The 17,848-nt window shown below is 45.2% G+C and overlaps 1 protein-coding gene across 1 annotated transcript; it reads left to right on the plus strand.

The window, feature by feature from the left end:
- The first annotated feature begins 15,703 nt into the window (after window positions 1-15,703).
- Window positions 15,704-17,738, plus strand: LOC125506229 (cyanate hydratase-like). Its single transcript, XM_048671092.1, has 4 exons — window positions 15,704-16,093; window positions 16,860-16,931; window positions 17,049-17,157; window positions 17,514-17,738. Exons 1-4 carry the CDS (start codon window positions 15,816-15,818, stop codon window positions 17,556-17,558), a joined length of 504 nt encoding a protein of 167 aa, XP_048527049.1. The 5' UTR covers window positions 15,704-15,815; the 3' UTR covers window positions 17,559-17,738.
- Window positions 17,739-17,848: the final 110 nt, after the last annotated feature.

A 17,848-nucleotide genomic window follows, 5' to 3' on the forward strand; every position in this document is an offset into this window, starting at 1 on the left:
TCAAGGGGTTGACTACGATGAGACTTTCTCACCGGTAGCGAAGCTAAAGTCCGTCCGAATCATGTTAGCTATTGCCGCATTCTACGATTATGAGATATGGCAAATGGACGTCAAAACGGCATTCCTTAATGGTTTCCTTAAGGAAGAATTGTATATGATGCAGCCGGAAGGTTTTGTCGATCCTAAGAATGCTGACAAGGTGTGCAAGCTCCAACGCTCGATTTATGGGCTGGTGCAAGCATCTCGGAGTTGGAACATTCGCTTTGATGAGATGATCAAAGCGTTTGGGTTTACGCAGACTTATGGAGAAGCCTGTGTTTACAAGAAAGTGAGTGGGAGCTCTGTAGCATTTCTCATATTATATGTAGATGACATACTTTTGATAGGAAATGATATAGAACTCTTGGACAGCATTAAGACCTACTTGAATAAGAGTTTTTCAATGAAGGACCTTGGAGAAGCTGCATATATATTAGGCATCAAGATCTATAGAGATAGATCAAGACGCCTCATAGGTCTTTCACAAAGCACCTACCTTGATAAGATATTGAAGAAGTTCAATATGGATCAGTCTAAGAAGGGGTTCTTGCCTGTGTTGCAAGGTGTGAAATTGAGCTCGGCTCAATGTCCGACCACGGTAGAAGATATAGAAGAGATGAGTGTCATCCCCTATGCCTCAGCCATAGGTTCTATTATGTATGCCATGCTGTGTACCGGACCTGATGTAAACCTTGCCATATGTTTGGTAGGAAGGTACCAAAGTAATCCCGGCAAGGAACACTGGACAACGGTCAAGAATATCCTGAAGTACCTGAAAAGGACTAAGGAAATGTTTCTCGTTTATGGAGGTGACGAAGAGCTCATCGTAAAAGGTTACGTCGACGCTAGCTTCGACACAGATCTGGATGACTCTAAGTCACAAACCGGATACGTGTATATATTGAATGGTGGGGCAGTAAGCTGGTGCAGTTGCAAGCAGAGCGTCGTGGCGGGATCTACATGTGAAGCGGAGTACATGGCAGCCTCGGAGGCAGCGCATGAAGCAATTTGGGTGAAGGAGTTCATCACCGACCTAGGAGTCATACCCAATGCGTCGGGGCCGATCAAGCTTTTCTGTGACAACACTGGAGCTATTGCTCTTGCCAAGGAGCCCAGGTTTCACAAGAAGACAAGGCACATCAAGCATCGCTTCAACTCCATTCGTGAAAATGTTCAACATGGAGACATAGAAATTTGTAAAGTCCATACAGATCTGAATGTAGCAGATCCGTTGACTAAACCTCTCCCTAGAGCAAAACATGATCAACACCAGAATTCCATGGGTGTTCGATTCATCACAATGTAACTAGATTATTGACTCTAGTGCAAGTGGGAGACTGTTGGAAATATGCCCTAGAGGCAATAATAAAAGCATTATTATTATATTTCCTTGTTCATGATAATTGTCTTTATTCATGCTATAATTGTGTTATCCGGAAATCGTAATACATGTGTGAATAATAGACACCAACATGTCCCTAGTAAGCCTCTAGTTGACTAGCTCGTTGATCAACAGATAGTCATGGTTTCCTGACTATGGACATTGGATGTCATTGATAACGAGATCACATCATTAGGAGAATGATGTGATGGACAAGACCCAATCCTAAACATAGCACAAGATCGTATAGTTCGTTTGCTAGAGTTTTCCAATGTCAAGTATCTTTTCCTTAGACCATGAGATCGTGTAACTCCCGGATACCGTAGGAGTGCTTTGGGTGTACCAAACGTCACAACGTAACTGGGTGACTATAAAGGTATACTACGGGTATCTCCGAAAGTGTCTGTTGGGTTGACACGGATCAAGACTGGGATTTGTCACTCCGTATGACGGAGAGGTATCACTGGGCCCACTCGGTAATGCATCATCATAATGAGCTCAAAGTGACCGAGTGTCTGGTCACGGGATCATGCATTACAGTACGAGTAAAGTGACTTGCCGGTAACGAGATTGAACGAGGTATTGGGATACCGACGATCGAATCTCGGGCAAGTAACATACCGATTGACAAAGGGAATTGTATACGGGATTGATTGAATCCTCGACATCGTGGTTCATCCGATGAGATCATCGAGGAGCATGTGGGAGCCAACATGGGTATCCAGATCCCGTTGTTGGTTATTGACCGGAGAGCGATCTCGATCATGTCTACATGTCTCCCGAACCCGTAGGGTCTACACACTTAAGGTTCGGTGACGCTAGGGTTGTAGGGATATGTATATGCAGTAACCCGAATGTTGTTCGGAGTCCCGGATGAGATCCCGGACGTCACGAGGAGTTCCGGAATGGTCAGGAGGTAAAGAATTATATATAGGAAGTGCTATTTCGGGCATCGGGACAAGTTTCGGGGTCATCGGTATTGTACCGGGACCACCGGAAGGGTCCCGGGGGTCCACCGGGTGGGGCCACCTGCCCCGGGGGGCCACATGGGCTGTAGGGGTGTGCGCCTTGGCCTACATGGGCCAAGGGCACCAGCCCCAAGAGGCCCATGCGCCTAGGGCTCAAGAAGGGAAGAGTCCCAAAGGGGGAAGGCACCTCCTAGGTGCCTTGGGGAGGAGGGATTCCTCCCTTGGCCGCCGCCCCCCTAGGAGATTGGATCTCCTAGGGCCGGCGCCCCCCCTTGGCCCTCCTATATATAGTGGGGAGATGGAGGACTTCTTACCCCACGCCTTTGGTGCCTCCCTCTCCCTCTCCAACACATCCTCCTCCTCCATAGTGCTTGGCGAAGCCCTGCCGGAGTACTGCAGCTCCACCACCACCACGCCGTCGTGCTGCTGCTGGAGCCATCTTCCTCAACCTCTCCTTCCTCCTTGCTGGATCAAGAAGAAGGAGACGTCACGCTGACCGTACGTGTGTTGAACGCGGAGGTGCCATCCATTCGGCGCTAGGATCTCCAGTGATTTGGATCACGTGGAGTACGCCTTCCTCATCCCCGTTCTTTGAACGCTTCTGCGCGTGATCTACAAAGGTATGTAGATGCAATCCGATCACTCGTTGCTAGATGAACTCATAGATGAATCTTGGTGAAACCGTAGGAAAATTTTTGTTTTCTGTAACGTTCCCCAACAGCCATGATGTATCATAATATGATACTAAAACCCTCTCTCGTGTCACTAGTTACAATACCACACCATATTTCTACTTACTCCTAGCTGACTTACACTAAACAAACAACAACAATCTAACTGTCTTTAGTAGCATCTATTAATGGCCAACCGATCCATGATCGGGAGTGAGCTCACGGTAGGCTGGTTGTAATGGGGAGTATCATATATCATGATATTAGTATATAATACTACCTTCATAATGCATAGTATCATAAGTTAGTATCTTAGGTTGGCTTATTAATTGTTATGCATGACACAAAGTAGTACAACACTTAATATGATATGGTATCATGATATGATACCACACACTCTCTTTCCTCATTTAATTGTATTCCACTTCATCCAAAAAGTCTAGTTCGCATGCATGATACCGCTTACGATACTTCCATTACGACCAGACTTAGTGTTCACACATTTAGAGACGATGTGGACGGTCAACGAATGCCATGTACTAGTATTCTTTTATATTCGTAAACACTGTACTTAATTAAATCGGAACATCATTGGTGCTAACCCAATTAATATTGCTTTGCTTTTAAGATCTAAGTTTCTGATTTGTTCTACACACACCTAACTCGGATGTTTCCAACAATGATCTTGCCATGATTGACCACTATTTTTTTTACACTTTGCAAATAGAGAGAAAGATTTGTCTCATTTCATTGATTAAGAATAACTTTTAGTATGTGCAATAGAAGCGCTCTTAGTGGTAATCCATAGTTGATCATGAACACATATGCTCTCGCGTGAATAGTAAAACCAAAAGAAATACTCTCATGGCGATTTGACATCGAAGCTTGGTCCCAAAATAATTTTTTACATATCAAAGATGAATAAGTTCTCTAAGGGCGTGCAAAATCTTATGGCAATTTAACAGAGCAGCTCTGGATAGAAAAAAAAAGGAATCATTGTTGCAAAATAAAAAAAACTTTTTCTCCACTACTCCTTCAATGCCCGACCGCCACGGAATTTTTCACACCCTTAGAGAACTTGTTTATCTTTGATGCCAAAAAATGTTCAGATTCTTTTAATTTGTTATCTTGTCGTCTCTTTTGATTTTACTGTTATCATAGGGAGCAGATGCTCCCGCGTGAAGCTAGATAAAAAGAAATACTCTCGCGGTATGATTGTGCTCAAATGCTTTGCAATGCTTCAACCGGTAGCCTCTTCCTTTATCTTCGTTAAGATTGTTGTTATAGATTAAATATTTTGTCACTTTGTCTAGTGTACGATAGCCTTCGCTATAGGGCCATCGTACACACCCCCGCCTACTCTTCACTAACCACATTGCTATGGGTACCAGTGGCGGATCCAGGACCCAGGCCGGGGGGGCCTGGGCCTGGGGCGTGAAGAATAATCACAGGCTTGACTGTAGCATCTCAGGTACTGTAGCGACATTGTTGCGCATTGTAGCAGGCCTGGGGCCCGGGGCTTGGCCCAATTCTAGCTCCGCCCCTGATGAGTACCCCCTATCAAAAATTGATTCTTGAACAACAACGTTGGTGACGACCATGGGGAATCCTTGTTGTGCGAGAAGTCATTAACCCATGAGGCTAGATGGCCCCGCCTAAAGCAAGTTCCGATCAAAGCCGAAGGTAAGGCACGCCAACATCGAAAGGTGAAGGATCCTCGACTACACTCACAGACACAATGTAGCCAAAAACATTGGCTACGTGAAGTGCATGAGTGCAGTCAAACGGTTTGGCACGACTACAAGTCGACTTTCTAAAGTGGTTTGGAGTCGCTACAAACTGTTTGGATCTACTCACACACTTATAGTGCATAAGTATAGTCCAACGGTGTGCGAAAATTCAATTCAGTGCTCGGGCTCATCTACACCGAGTGAACGGTGAAAAAAAAGAAAATTCAAAAAAATCCTAATTCTTTAGGGTGCAAGATGCTCAAATGCGTGGTGTTTGTGCAACATTTCACCTTGTTTGGACATTCAAGGAGCTCGTGAAAAAAAAAGATAAAATCAAGTATGAATAATGTTGTTTTCAAAAGTTTCTGAGACATCCAAATTTGTCTTTTTTGTCGCAACCTTCTCAAACTTTGAAACAAGCTGAAATTTTACATGAACATCACGCATTTAAGCATCTTACATCAAAAGATTCAAATTTTTTCCAGCTATTTGTTTTGACTACACATGCGGGTGTAGATCGGCCCGGGTGCAGAATAGTCGGCTATATACTATGGGCCAGATTTAAAAATAGGTTTATCGGGTGTCAATGAAGAGATTAATTTTCAGAAAAGGTCATTTAGTAAAAAGCAGAGATGATATGGTTGGCTCCTGACACCTCACGGACCAGTACAAGGCATATGCATGGCTTTGGTGTAAGAGCATTGACGGTGTCCTGGACTAGGGGGTACTGACCATGTCATCTCCTGATCTGTTAGATCGGGCTGAGGACCCCCATGGCCGTATACTCATGGGCCAGTTCGGACAGCTGTCGCATACAAGGAAGATTCCACAAGACTTGGCGATCAAGACAAGGACTTCTCCCCACCGGCGTATTCGGCTAGGACTCTTGTTATCCTAGGCCTCTGGTGCATTATATAAACCGAGGCCAGGCTAGTCGATAGATGATATACAACAACAATCATACCATAGGCTAGCTTCTAGGGTTTAGCCTCTACGATCTCGTGGTAGATCAACTCTTGTATTACCCATATCATCAATATTAATCAAGCAGAACGTAGGGTTTTACCTCCATCAAGAGGGCCCGAATCTGGGTAAAACATTGTGTCCCCTGCCTCCTGTTACCATCCGCCTAGACGCACAGTTCGGGACCCCCTACCCGAGATCCGCCGATTTTGACACCGACATTGGTGCTTTCATTGAGAGTTCTGATGTGTGTTCGACAAAAGGTTGATGGCTCGCCTGCAGATCAACTGCGACTTCGGCATCTTCGTCACCAGCTCGACTGGTCACCTTGGTTTGACCAAGGACTGCGCCCTACCTCCGATCGTCATGTTCAGATGAGGGCCTTTATAAACATCAACTCCGATCTCTATCAAGATCATGGAGGAATCATCCAGGGAGCTCGGGGGCTCAACGTCAACATTCCCCTCGGGCGACTGTGCTGTTTTTCTAGACAGCAAACTTGTGTCCGCCGCCACCGCCTCCTCAAGTGTCTTTTTAACGATCGCTTTGGTGGAATTGTGTGGAATTGAGTGTACAACAACCCTGGAAAATTTCATTGAGTTTCGATGGACGAATCTCTGGCAATCTACGATATACCGGAGGCCTGTCAAATCTGGACGGGAATCTGGATGAGTTTAGGGCGTGGTGTCCAGCTTCTAGCTCGGACGTCCTTTGGAAGATCCAACCGTTGATCGGCCGCGGAATTCCTATATCTACCACCTCTCAAAATTTCAGCTCGATCCGACCGTCCAAACTCCGGGAACCTTCCGATTAGTGCATCACTTTTCGGATCTGTTTTCTGCGCGAAAACGAATTCGACCCGAGTTCGTCTTTTTTATGAATGGGATTTCGGACATCCTTTTGAAGGAAATTTTGTATGGGGTGTTGTGTTTTGTTCCCGAACACATCCCGCTAACTTTAAGATCTTTTAAACATGATCTTCAACATCATGCTGGTGTCAAACCAGTCCGGCAATATTGCTCCACGGCTGCCGAACTGCGCTAGACACGTCGTCACTTTGTTGAGCCGAGCTCAACTTCTTCGGATCATCATCTCGGCAAGCCGAACAAGAGTCCGGCATCGCGAAGAATAAATCATCACCAACATCGTCGCCCCACGGATTACACGGAGCGGGCATACCAGCATCGTCGCACGGTCGCTTCATCAAGCCGGCATCGGCCACGTCACGACCTGCATCGGCAGGGCCACACTATTGCTTCTTCAATCTGGTGTCCATCACGCTGACCTATTTCGACTCATCGGCTGACATCGAGGCTTCGACATCTCGGCTGGACCGGGGGCTTCGTCATCTCTTCATCAACCTATTCCGGACACTTCGGCGTCACTAGCCGACCAGCTCCGTCACGTTAGCTGGACCGAGGGTTTTGCCTCGGTGAGCCAACCTTTACCAGCATTGCCATGCCGTCGTTTTATCGCCCATCAGGCAATGGGTGTGCGGATCGAGTCCCAATTTTAGGAATCACCTCTCTTCGGATTGCTACAACAAAATAACCAGGTGCTATTAATTCCAGTATTTTTTGCTTGTTTGGGTTCATTTTTCCCAAGGAATTATTACTCTGATTTGTCCATCATATGTATACAGGTCTATCAAATGGTGTCCGCATTAACGACAGTCGCATGGTGGTTCGGTCAGTTTCCGTACATAGTCCGACGAACGCCGCATCCGGAGCTCGGACCGACCTGTGAATTCAGGCTTTGCCACGCCTTTACCGCATCACGCCGACGCCCTGCATCGACATTGACTTCGGCGCCAGGCCATATTTATTTTATTACTCACTTTGCATAAATTATTTATTATGCAATGATTTTTTTAATTATCATTATTACTATTATCTCCGGTTTGCACTATTTTTTGTGCACGGGAAAATGATCCGGGGACTTCGGCGTCACTCTACTGGTCTGCATTGACCGTGCTATGTCACCACTTCGGCGTGTCGAGCTCTCCGCTCCGCCACCTCGGGACCGGCTTGGGGGATGGAACCTTGCCCCGCATCAAGCTCGGACCGCATCATCAATACCGAACACATTAGCCAGCTAAGTCGCTTTCATGCTCAAAGCTTTAATTTCTAACTTGTGTTCGGTTTGACCAAGCATTATACTTTTTTGGAGAAAAGTTGTTTGTAAAATTTTTTCTTGTCCAAACTTTGTTTGTGACGCATAAATTCGAATACCCAATTCATTTGGGGGCTTCCTTCATGAAGCTTTTCCTCTTGCATATGATTATACTTGTACGGCTTCGTTCCTTGTTCGTGTATTACGCCACAATATGCACCATATTGACTTAAGCGATTTGCAAGCTGGGTTGCCTCGCTCCTGTGTTTACCCCTACGTTCCCGATTGTTCGGCTATGGAGTAAAGGGAGCACCTCTGCGATTGTCACAATCGGGTCATCCAAGCCGGACCTCAGACTGGGTGAAGCCGAAAGCTAGCGCTCTTATAGTTTTCAATGATGGTCGGCACACAACCGAACTCATGAGTACAAAAAATCTATTGCACAAGTCTCATAATAATAATGAGCACCGAAGAAAGGTATCGGTGGGGATACTATTTTCTTCGAAGATGCTTCTTACACTTCGCAGTAATATAGCATAAGTTCCCTGAGCGCGCTTTGTCTGTTACAGCCTTATGGCCTGATTGCCTGGTTATTGGAAACACCATCGATATTCTCGACAGATGGAGTACATAACACTTTTCGGTCCTTGACCGAAGAGGGAGAAACCGACGGTCGGTTAAGACGCGTTTAAAGTTCGGTTGAACATAGATATGATATAAGTACCTAGGTACATGCAATCATTCTTTTACCCAAGTCACTTGGGGCTCTTAAATGAGCCGTTATTCTTCTTAGTCATTGCAAAGTTTTATTATTATTATTATTATTATTATCTATCACTCCTTTTTTCGATACAAGTGTGTGATCACTAGCCGGGGAGCCTAATTTCTCTCTCAAAGCCGCTAGAGTTTAGTTTGCTAAACTGGCCTAATGAGAAGTACTCCGCCCTCGGGATAGGAGGTTGAAGCCGTAGGCTGACCCGCTTGAAGTCTTGAGATAGGATGTATCATGTTAAAGCACGACAGAAGCACTTCTTTTGCTAAGGCCAATTTTCGGATTGGCACCGAACACTTGATCTTGTTCGGACGTCAAGTTTTTACTGACGTTTTTTGGTTTTCCAAGCTTATGGCACTTTTAAACTATTTGTGTGTTTTCAGCACAAGTCTCGCAGTGCAACGCCAGACACCTTTAGAGATTCGGCAAAAACATTCTCGGATATTGCTATATATGCATCGGTTTCGAATTGTGTCTTCGGTCAATAGTTGGGTTGCCCGGCTCCTGCGCTTGCCTCCTACGTTCCGCTTTGTTCGGCTAGGTGTGCAAAGGGAGAACCACTGCGATTGTGCTTCCAGCTCACATGGTTAAGCACCTAAGTGGAGAAAGCCGAAAACTGACTGTCACAATAAGCGTAAACTGGTCAGCGATCCGATGACGGTGTTAAATGACGGGCCATTCATAACAATGGCCGAAGTGTTTACGGCTTGACCTCGACTGTCGCCGAACACTACCGGGGGCTATTAACTGGCCTCCCAAACTAAATCCTCGATATTTTGCTCTTACATTGGAGCTGAGGTTTCATGATCATGCTTAGCATGACAACCCAAAGAAAGGAACCGATAGCGGGACTATTTTCTTTGGAAGACATTTCTTCTGTTAAACAGTAATATAACATATCTCTCTGCGTACCTTTGTTTATAAAACCGTATGGCCATATTGCCTTGTTTGTTGTAAATCTTTGCCCTCATAAAGGCTTTATAAAGTAGGACAAACACTCCTCGGCTATTGGCCGAGGAGGTGGAAGCCGATGGTCGGTCAACAAAGTTTTATACAATGCGGATCCGAGCATTAAATGACGTAAAGTACTTGGATACATAGAGTCATTACATATAATTTGTGATTTTACTATGGATATCAATCCTTAATTCGGCCACTCGTGCCCACATTAAGGCTCGGGGGCTACTGGGCTTTGGGCTTATTATTTACAAATATTAAAGGGGCACATCGATCCTCTGATCTGGTGTTGCCACCCGACCAGTGTCTCGGGGGCTACTGCATTGCCTGTCCAATGCAGAAAATTTTAAGTGTAATACAGTTTCCGAGGAGATTTTGATCCTCAGGTTGGTCGGCCGCACCCAACCTGAGTCTCGAGGACTGAGCACGCCGCTTTTAGTGTCCCGAAGTATTCTGCCGAGTTAGGACTTGATCCTCAGGCCGATTTTGCAAATCAACCTGAGTCTCAGCGGCTACTGGGATCAGCGGTCTTACGTCATCCTTCAGGTGCATCTCGGGTTTTAGATTGATACCCACCTTGAGGGCTACCGGCTATATATCTCGGCAGAGAATAAGTTGCACCAATAAAAAATATTGACAAAAATCGGCCCACATTCGGGGTGGTGCACCACCTCGGAAGCAGTCCGGCATAAAGCTCGGGCGCTAGTGGTTGGCTCCATAGAGGGCATTTCCGGCATTAAGCTCGGCTAAACTCCTTCAAACTTCTTTGAACCAAGGTGATTTACAACACCTCGGATACAGTCCGGCGTTGGAGCTCGGATACAGTCCGACGTTGGAGCTTGTATACAGTCCGGCGTTGGAGCTCGGATACATAGTCTGGCGTTGGAGCTCGGATACATTCCGGCGTTAGAGCTCGGAAGCGGTCCGGCGTTGGTGCTTGGCTGCAAAGATACCTTGAATGCAGTCCAACGTTAGAGCTCGGACGCAAGAGGACGCTGCCGCCCGGGAACAATTTCAAACCCGAGGTGTGGCATAAAAATAACAAGGCATTAATAAAGGCCGGAAACTTACAGGGGCTCCTCGGATACCCGACGTGTAAACTCATCGAATGCATTTCGGCGATCCTCAAGATCGAAGGTGAGAAGATTTGTTGAACTACTTTTCAAGACCGACAACCAAAGATGAAGAACAGTTCAGAAGAATCGAAAAACGTCACTAACTTGAAGACCGGTTCAGGGGGCTACTGACGGTGTCCTGGACTAGGGGGTACTCATCACGTCATCTCCCGATCTGTTAGATCGGGCCGAGGACTCCCATGGCCGTATACTCATGGGCCAGTTCGGACAGCTGCCGCATACAAGAAAGATTCCACAAGACTTGGCAATCAAGACAAGGACTTCTCCCCACCGGCGTATTCGGCTAGGACTCTTGTTATCCTAGGCCTCTGGTGCATTATATAAACTGAGGCCAGGCTAGTCGATAGATGATGTACAACAACAATCATACCATAGGCTAGCTTCTAGGGTTTAGCCTCTACGATTTCGTGGTAGATCAACTCTTGTACTACCCATATCATCAACATTAATCAAGCAGGACGTAGGGTTTTACCTCCATCAAGAGGGTCCGAACCTGGGTAAAACATTGTGTCCCCTGCCTCCTGTTACCATCCGCCTAGACGCACAGTTCGGGACCCCCTACCCGAGATCCGCCCGTTTTGACACCGACAAGCATCTACAGTCAGGCGCCTCAAACCCTTCTTAAATATCTAGACGGGCCGTCCGGTTATTGATCGGTCACGTTTTTTCTCGGTCCAGACGGACGCCTCAAACAGGCCTCAAACGCCGGGCTGACCGGCACCCCTTATATCAAATTCAAATATAGGATGGATATGGGGTGCCCGGGCACGCCTGCCACGTCGGACTGACGAAGGCGTTCCAGCCGGAAACGCCCTCAAACCCGGCGGTCCGAAACTCGTCTCCTCTGGCGGACTGGTGGCGCAGGGTAGAGCAGCCCTGGCGGGCCGCGTAGTGCCTAGCCCGGCTATTTAAACAACCGGCGACACTGAAACTCTATCATCCATCCACATTTTCCTCCTCATGTTCGTCGTTGCCGCCACTTTTAACTTTACCCATCCACCTAGTAGCCATGCCCCATGTTGTCGGGTGAGTAGCGAGCCATTTCTGACACCGGAGCACCGACTCGAGCTCCTTGAGCAGATCCGGACTAGGCGCGAAGCCCGGATCACTGTAGGGTTACCTCCGGATGCAGTGCATCCGGAGGTGGAATTTGAGGATGGGGAGGAGGAGGAGGATGTGAGGACGCTGGCAGGAGATGGAGGCGGAGGAGGCGGAGATGCTCGCCTACATGGATAAGGTCGAGCAGGAGGAGGATGAGCCGGAGCCCTTCTACCTGTCCGTCCAGCCGGCGCCCGACACCATCGTCATGGACATCTCTGACGACGAAGAGTAGTTAGGGTAGTACGTAGAATTTCTTTTGCATGCTTTATATGAATTTAAGAAATGAAATATGAAAGAGGCCAATGCAAAATGGCTAATTTGAGACGTGAACGGTCATTGTCCGCGGACGCATCCAGTCGCGTCCATGGGCGTTTGAGGGACCGGATTTGCAAAGTTTGGTTGTAGATGCTTTAACACACCAGAAAGAAGTCGAGTACTACTATCATTCCTTTGAAAAGAAAAAAAGAACAGACAAGCATGGATAAAATTAAGCGCTACTGTTGGAGCAGCTGAACTGTGGAATAAGAAACTATTGCTGGTGCAGGGATAAACAGAGGCCGATGAATAAATCAAAGACGACATCCCTAACTGCGAGCCGACCTATCAGTTATTCAGTCGAGTCGAGCAGGGAAGGAAGGGTCTCTGCCTCGGCGATCGACGTTTCCGCGAACGCGTACGTACGATCGACCACACAACACATGCATGCAGAAGCAGCTGGCGAGCCCGATCGACGCGAGCACGCAACGCAGCGACCACAACAGCCACAGGTGACAGGTGTTGCGTGGCGTGGCTCGCGATCCGGGAAGGACCGGCAACTGTAGATCCACGAGGGGTCACAACGACGACAAGTGAATGTAGCCGTAGCCGTAGCCGGCCGATCATTGCACGGCTGCCGCTGCCGGGACTTAATTTCTCAGCGCTCGCATTGAGTAGCCGGCCGGCGGGTGAGGACGACGTACGTCTGATCGTCTCGGATCTCGAGTAGCTACTTCTTCACTATGGTTGTAAATGCCTGTGTGAAGGTCTGCTGAATATTCTTTCACTGTCGCTGTGCCTAAACTCAATAAGGTGGTTAGTAATGAAACCAGCTGATATCTAATATCTCTCCAACCGATGATCGATGTCTCGTCCTAGAGTTGACTGAAAGAACTTAAGAGTGTGAGTAAAATGTTCATATTGACCATCTCTTTTTCCACAGGCATGGTACATCCCCATCGATGTATGGCATGCACGCACAACATGTTGAACGAAAAGTGTAAATCTCCAAGAAGAGCTAATTGCCCTGCTATTTTTCTTGACTGCATGTATCGACAAGTCGAATAAAGCATGCCATATTGAACGATTATGATTCATCCTTTGCCAGTGGGCGGCAAACAATATGAATTGTTAATGCTTTACCGCAGCGTTTCAAAAATCTTGCTTTCGCACCATTTTTACAAAAAAAATCTCTACAATAAATTTTAAACAATTTATTATGCGGCCAAATGGGTAGGTGACTATATTACTCATAAGTAAAATAGCACTGAAAGAATAGAAAGACAAGTATTTTAAGAAAAAATGAAGAAAATAAAAATATGTATAAATTTTATTTAGACTAGAAAAAGGGTCTGTGCATTGCAACGGGAGAAAAAAAAACATAATCTTCAATGGCCATAACCACATTTTGCTGTATCACCGAGATACACTATCACTCTCAATTTCGTGAAATCATGAACATATTTTAAACTCGTGGACATATTTGAAATCATGAACAATTTTTTTAATTCATTACACTTTTACAAATTTTCGGACATTTTCTAAAATCAATTCATGAACATTTTATATTATTTGCAAACACTTTTTAAAATTGTAAAAAACAAACAATTTTCTTGAATCGGCAAACATTTCTAAAATCGACGAACAGTTTCTGGAAATTGGTGGAACCATTTTTAAAATTTACGAATAATTTTTTGATTTAACGAACATTTTTTGAAATTGGTGGAACCATTTTTGAAATTCACGAATATTTTTGATTTAATGAACATTTTTTTGAATACATGATCGTTTTCTAAATCAATGACCATTTTATGAATGATAAACTATTTTGTAACTCACGAACAGTTTTTGAATTTCTAGGATACTTTTCCATTCATGAACAGTTTTTGAATTAGCAAAATTTTGTTCAATTTCATTAACATTTCCTAATAGTTAATACACGAACTTTTTAAAAATCATGAACATTTTTTTAAAGCACGAATTATTTTTGAATAAGCAAACATTTTTTTTTACAAAATCGCTAATAGTTTTGAATCCACAAACATTTGATGATTCATTAAAAATTTTATTTCAAAATTCTTATTTTGTTTAATTTTAGAAACTTTTTTAAGTACCAAATTATTTAAAGTAAAGAAAGAAAAAGAAAAAAGAAAATTTAAAAAGCAGGCCGCCCGGACATGGGCGTGCTGCGTCTCCTTGCAGTGCGCAGAGTGTAGTATAGGTCGTGACTGCATGGGCCGGCTAATGCAAGGATTCCATTGTGTGAAATGTTTTTTAATCATTTATAGATGGCATCAGTGAGTAATATTTTGCAACTTTGAGGGCAATTTCGATGACGTGTCGCTGGAAGTAATAGCCCATTTATTATTTGGTTGAGGTAGAGATTTTTTACATCAGTATTTTGTTGAGGTGATTTTTTTGCATCAATTAAAAATATAGATATGTATAAGTTATTTTATGAGTACATATGTATATCTAAAAAGGCTTTCACTCCGCTTTATAGATAAAGCCCAACAGCCAACAAAGTTCGTCCACAACACATACACGCACAGGTCTGACACGGCAAGAAGTCAAAAGGGTTAATGCTGAGGGCACAACTCAACAAGCCCTGAAAAGCAAAAAAAAAAAGGCATGCACACGGAGGGTGCTGCACAACATCTAGTCTGGCTCCGGTGGTGGGGGGGGGGGGGGGGGGGGGGGGGGGGGGGGGGGGGGGGGCGCCGAGCTGAAGGCCATCAAGCGAAGGTCGGCGATGAGGTTGTTGATGACGTCCCGATCCTAGGGACGGCTAAGCGGCCGCCAGAGCTACAAGTATTCACATATTTTAAAAATGGCGTCAGTAGCACGTCGAAGAGGGACTTTCTGAATGACAAGCTTATTGCGAACAGTCCAGAGTGTCCAGGCGAGGATCCCAACGCAAAGCCATCTGATATGGCGGTAGCGAGGGGGGAAGCATGGATTTCCGCAAGCAGTTCAGGGAAGTTGGTGTTACACCACTGGCCCCCAACAGTCTCGTGGAAGTAGGACCAGAGGAACTGGGCCGTAGGGCACGAGAAAAAGATGTGGTTAGCATCCTCCACTGTGTCGCACAAGGGGCACATCGCATTCCCAGGTCCATTACGCTTACGGACCTCCACACCCGTTGGGAGGCAGCCGTGAATCCATTGCCATATGAAGATCCGGATCTTTAAGGACAGACGGATATTCCAAATCAAACTAAAGGGTTCAGGAGCCGTCAAGAAGGCGGCCGCGTAAAGGAATTTGGTGGACACAAAGCCAAGCCCACAACTAGCCAGACTGAACTCAACTGGTCCATCTAAGAGCCCGGATCAGGATATTCAACCAGGCCATAAAGACCGGCCTAATTAGTACATAAACACATGGCCGAAGAGACATCTTGTTCCGCGAGTTCCGTGCAAAAACTTTCCTCCTCATCAATCAAATACTACTACCTCCGTTTCATAATATATAAAGTGTTTTTGACACTGCATTAGTGTAAGAAACACTCTTATATTATGAGACAGAGGGAATAGTAAATTACAGTAGGATAATCTAAAAAAATTACAGTAGGAAAAGAAAAACTTTCCCCGTCGTTTCGCCGCCAATTACAGCCACACTCACCCACCACGAGGTGTACAATCAGAGATTCGTCCCGTGCCTCACCCTCCCACCCCAACGATTTCGTCGAGCACCTCGCGGGCAAAGCAGGCGGACGGCGGACGGACAAATCATGGAGGAGAGCGGCGCGAGCGCGGCGGCCGTAGTCCCTCGGCTGTTGGCGGCCAAGGAGGAGTCCGGGAAAAGCTTCTCCGACATCGCGGCCGAGACAGGGCTCACCAACGTCTACGTCGCGCAGCTGCTGCGCCGCCAGGCGCAGCTCAAGCCCGACATGGCGCCCGCGTTCCGGGCGGCCGTCCCGGCGCTCACCGACGAGCTCGTGGAGCTCATGATGCGGCCGCCTTTCCGGTCCTACCACCCGCACATCGTCCACGAGCCCGCCATATACAGGTGCCTACCTCGTGCCGACCGCCCAGTCTTGTCCCACTCCCAAGGCCCTTGTAGTTTTATCCCCGAATTCCATCTCGAACTCGGTGTAGGGGGCGCGCGATTACTGCCAGCTACTTCAAACACTAACTATAGCGCATGATGTTGTAAAGCAAAGTGGTACCTTAAATGTCAGCGAGAAAATGGAAGAATATTGGCTCTTCTGCTGAATCTGAATGAAGACATGACGAGGGAGGGAAAGTTGCTAAAATTCCGCAATGTTTCACAAACAGCAACCTTCTACCATCCAGCTCTTTGGTATTTGTGTCAACTCTAATCTTCCATTCTTTGTATAAACTCAAATGGGATGTTCTGTACCCAAGTTCTTACTCAAGGGTAGAAGAATAAATTTTACCATAGCCTGTTGATAGTTTTGAGTCTTGATACTGATGCCTCTGTCTTTCCTTGGAATCTCTAGCTTCTGTACTTTGCCTGTTGCACTTGATAATCCACTTTGTTCTCAACAGTCTGGCACAGTTGTACCATGCTGTTTTTGTCCAGAGTAGGTGTATCACTGTTTTTTTATTGCTAATCACATCGGTTTAGCTTCTTTTGTTCCAATTTATCCGGATGGCACATTATTTCCTGGTTGCACATGTTTCATTGATGCTTCCCCTGCGCACAAATGTTTCACTTAATTATTGGAGTGAAGGTACATTTCACTGAAATTCATGCTACAATATTGTAGAATTGCGTTGTTACTAACTTTGTTATATTATAATGTACACAGATTGAATGAAGCTGTTATGCATTTTGGAGAGAGCATCAAGGAGATCATCAATGAGGATTTTGGTGATGGAATGTAAGAAACCGACCTATATAGTATTATGGAGATTGCAAAATTGATCTGTCTGTCTTACTATTACTTTCAATAATCTTTCCATGTCTTATTGCTTTATTTAAATGCTTTCAATTGCAGCATGTCGGCTATAGACTTCTACTGTTCAGTTGACAAGATTCAAGGGGCTGATGGAAAAGATCGTGTGGTGGTCACATTTGATGGGAAGTATCTGCCTTACACCGAGCAGGTCTGTTATTTTTTTTGGAGGTTTCTTTTGTTCTGATAAGCCAATGATGCTTAGTTTATATTCATGGGTATACTGAAGCAAGTGCCTTCTGTACGGAAAATTTTGGAACATAATGATGTGTTTAGCTGCATTCATGTGTTCCTGCCAGTGATCCATTAGTAAATATGACTACCAGTGGATATTAGTAGATAGTTTTTTTTAAATAGGATATTAGTAGATAGTTATTGAGTGTGGAGGCAGTTAAAAACTAATTATGATAATCGTTTTATGTTTTAAATCATGATTTATCACACTACTTGCTCATTTGAATTTAGCAAGCAGTTCTAAGCATACAATTTATTTTTCCACATATGCAGAGATCTGAACATATGATGTCAAGATTGAACCGGAATGCATCTTGAGATGGCTGGTGTTACGAAGAGGATGTATGTTCATGGTGTAACACATTGTGTATTACCTGATTCTACTTTGGACTTGGAAAAAAAATGAATAATGGCTTTTCTGGCATGAATGACCGACAAATAAACGAACTGTCTACATGTACGCAGAATAATTTGTTAAAAATGCGGTTTGTATCATCATTCTTTGTTCTACTTAGTGAATTATATTTTTCATGAATTTAGCATGCGGTTTGATGTGCTGAAATAAAAATGTTTTCCCTATGAAATTTATTTGGTGGAATATTCATCGT

This window comes from Triticum urartu, chromosome 1 (genome assembly GCF_003073215.2).
Source record: "Triticum urartu cultivar G1812 chromosome 1, Tu2.1, whole genome shotgun sequence".
Lineage (NCBI taxonomy): Eukaryota > Viridiplantae > Streptophyta > Magnoliopsida > Poales > Poaceae > Triticum > Triticum urartu.

What these genes read in the sequence shown, in the direction of transcription:
- LOC125506229 (XM_048671092.1), top strand. Translation starts at nt 15,816, where the DNA reads ATGGAGGAGAGCGGCGCGAGCGCGGCGGCCGTAGTCCCTCGGCTGTTG. An exon ending in CACGAGCCCGCCATATACAG is followed by an intron (nt 16,094 to 16,859) that starts GTGCCTACCTCG and finishes TAATGTACACAG; the next exon opens with ATTGAATGAAGCTGTTATGC. An exon ending in GAGGATTTTGGTGATGGAAT is followed by an intron (nt 16,932 to 17,048) that starts GTAAGAAACCGA and finishes TTTCAATTGCAG; the next exon opens with CATGTCGGCTATAGACTTCT.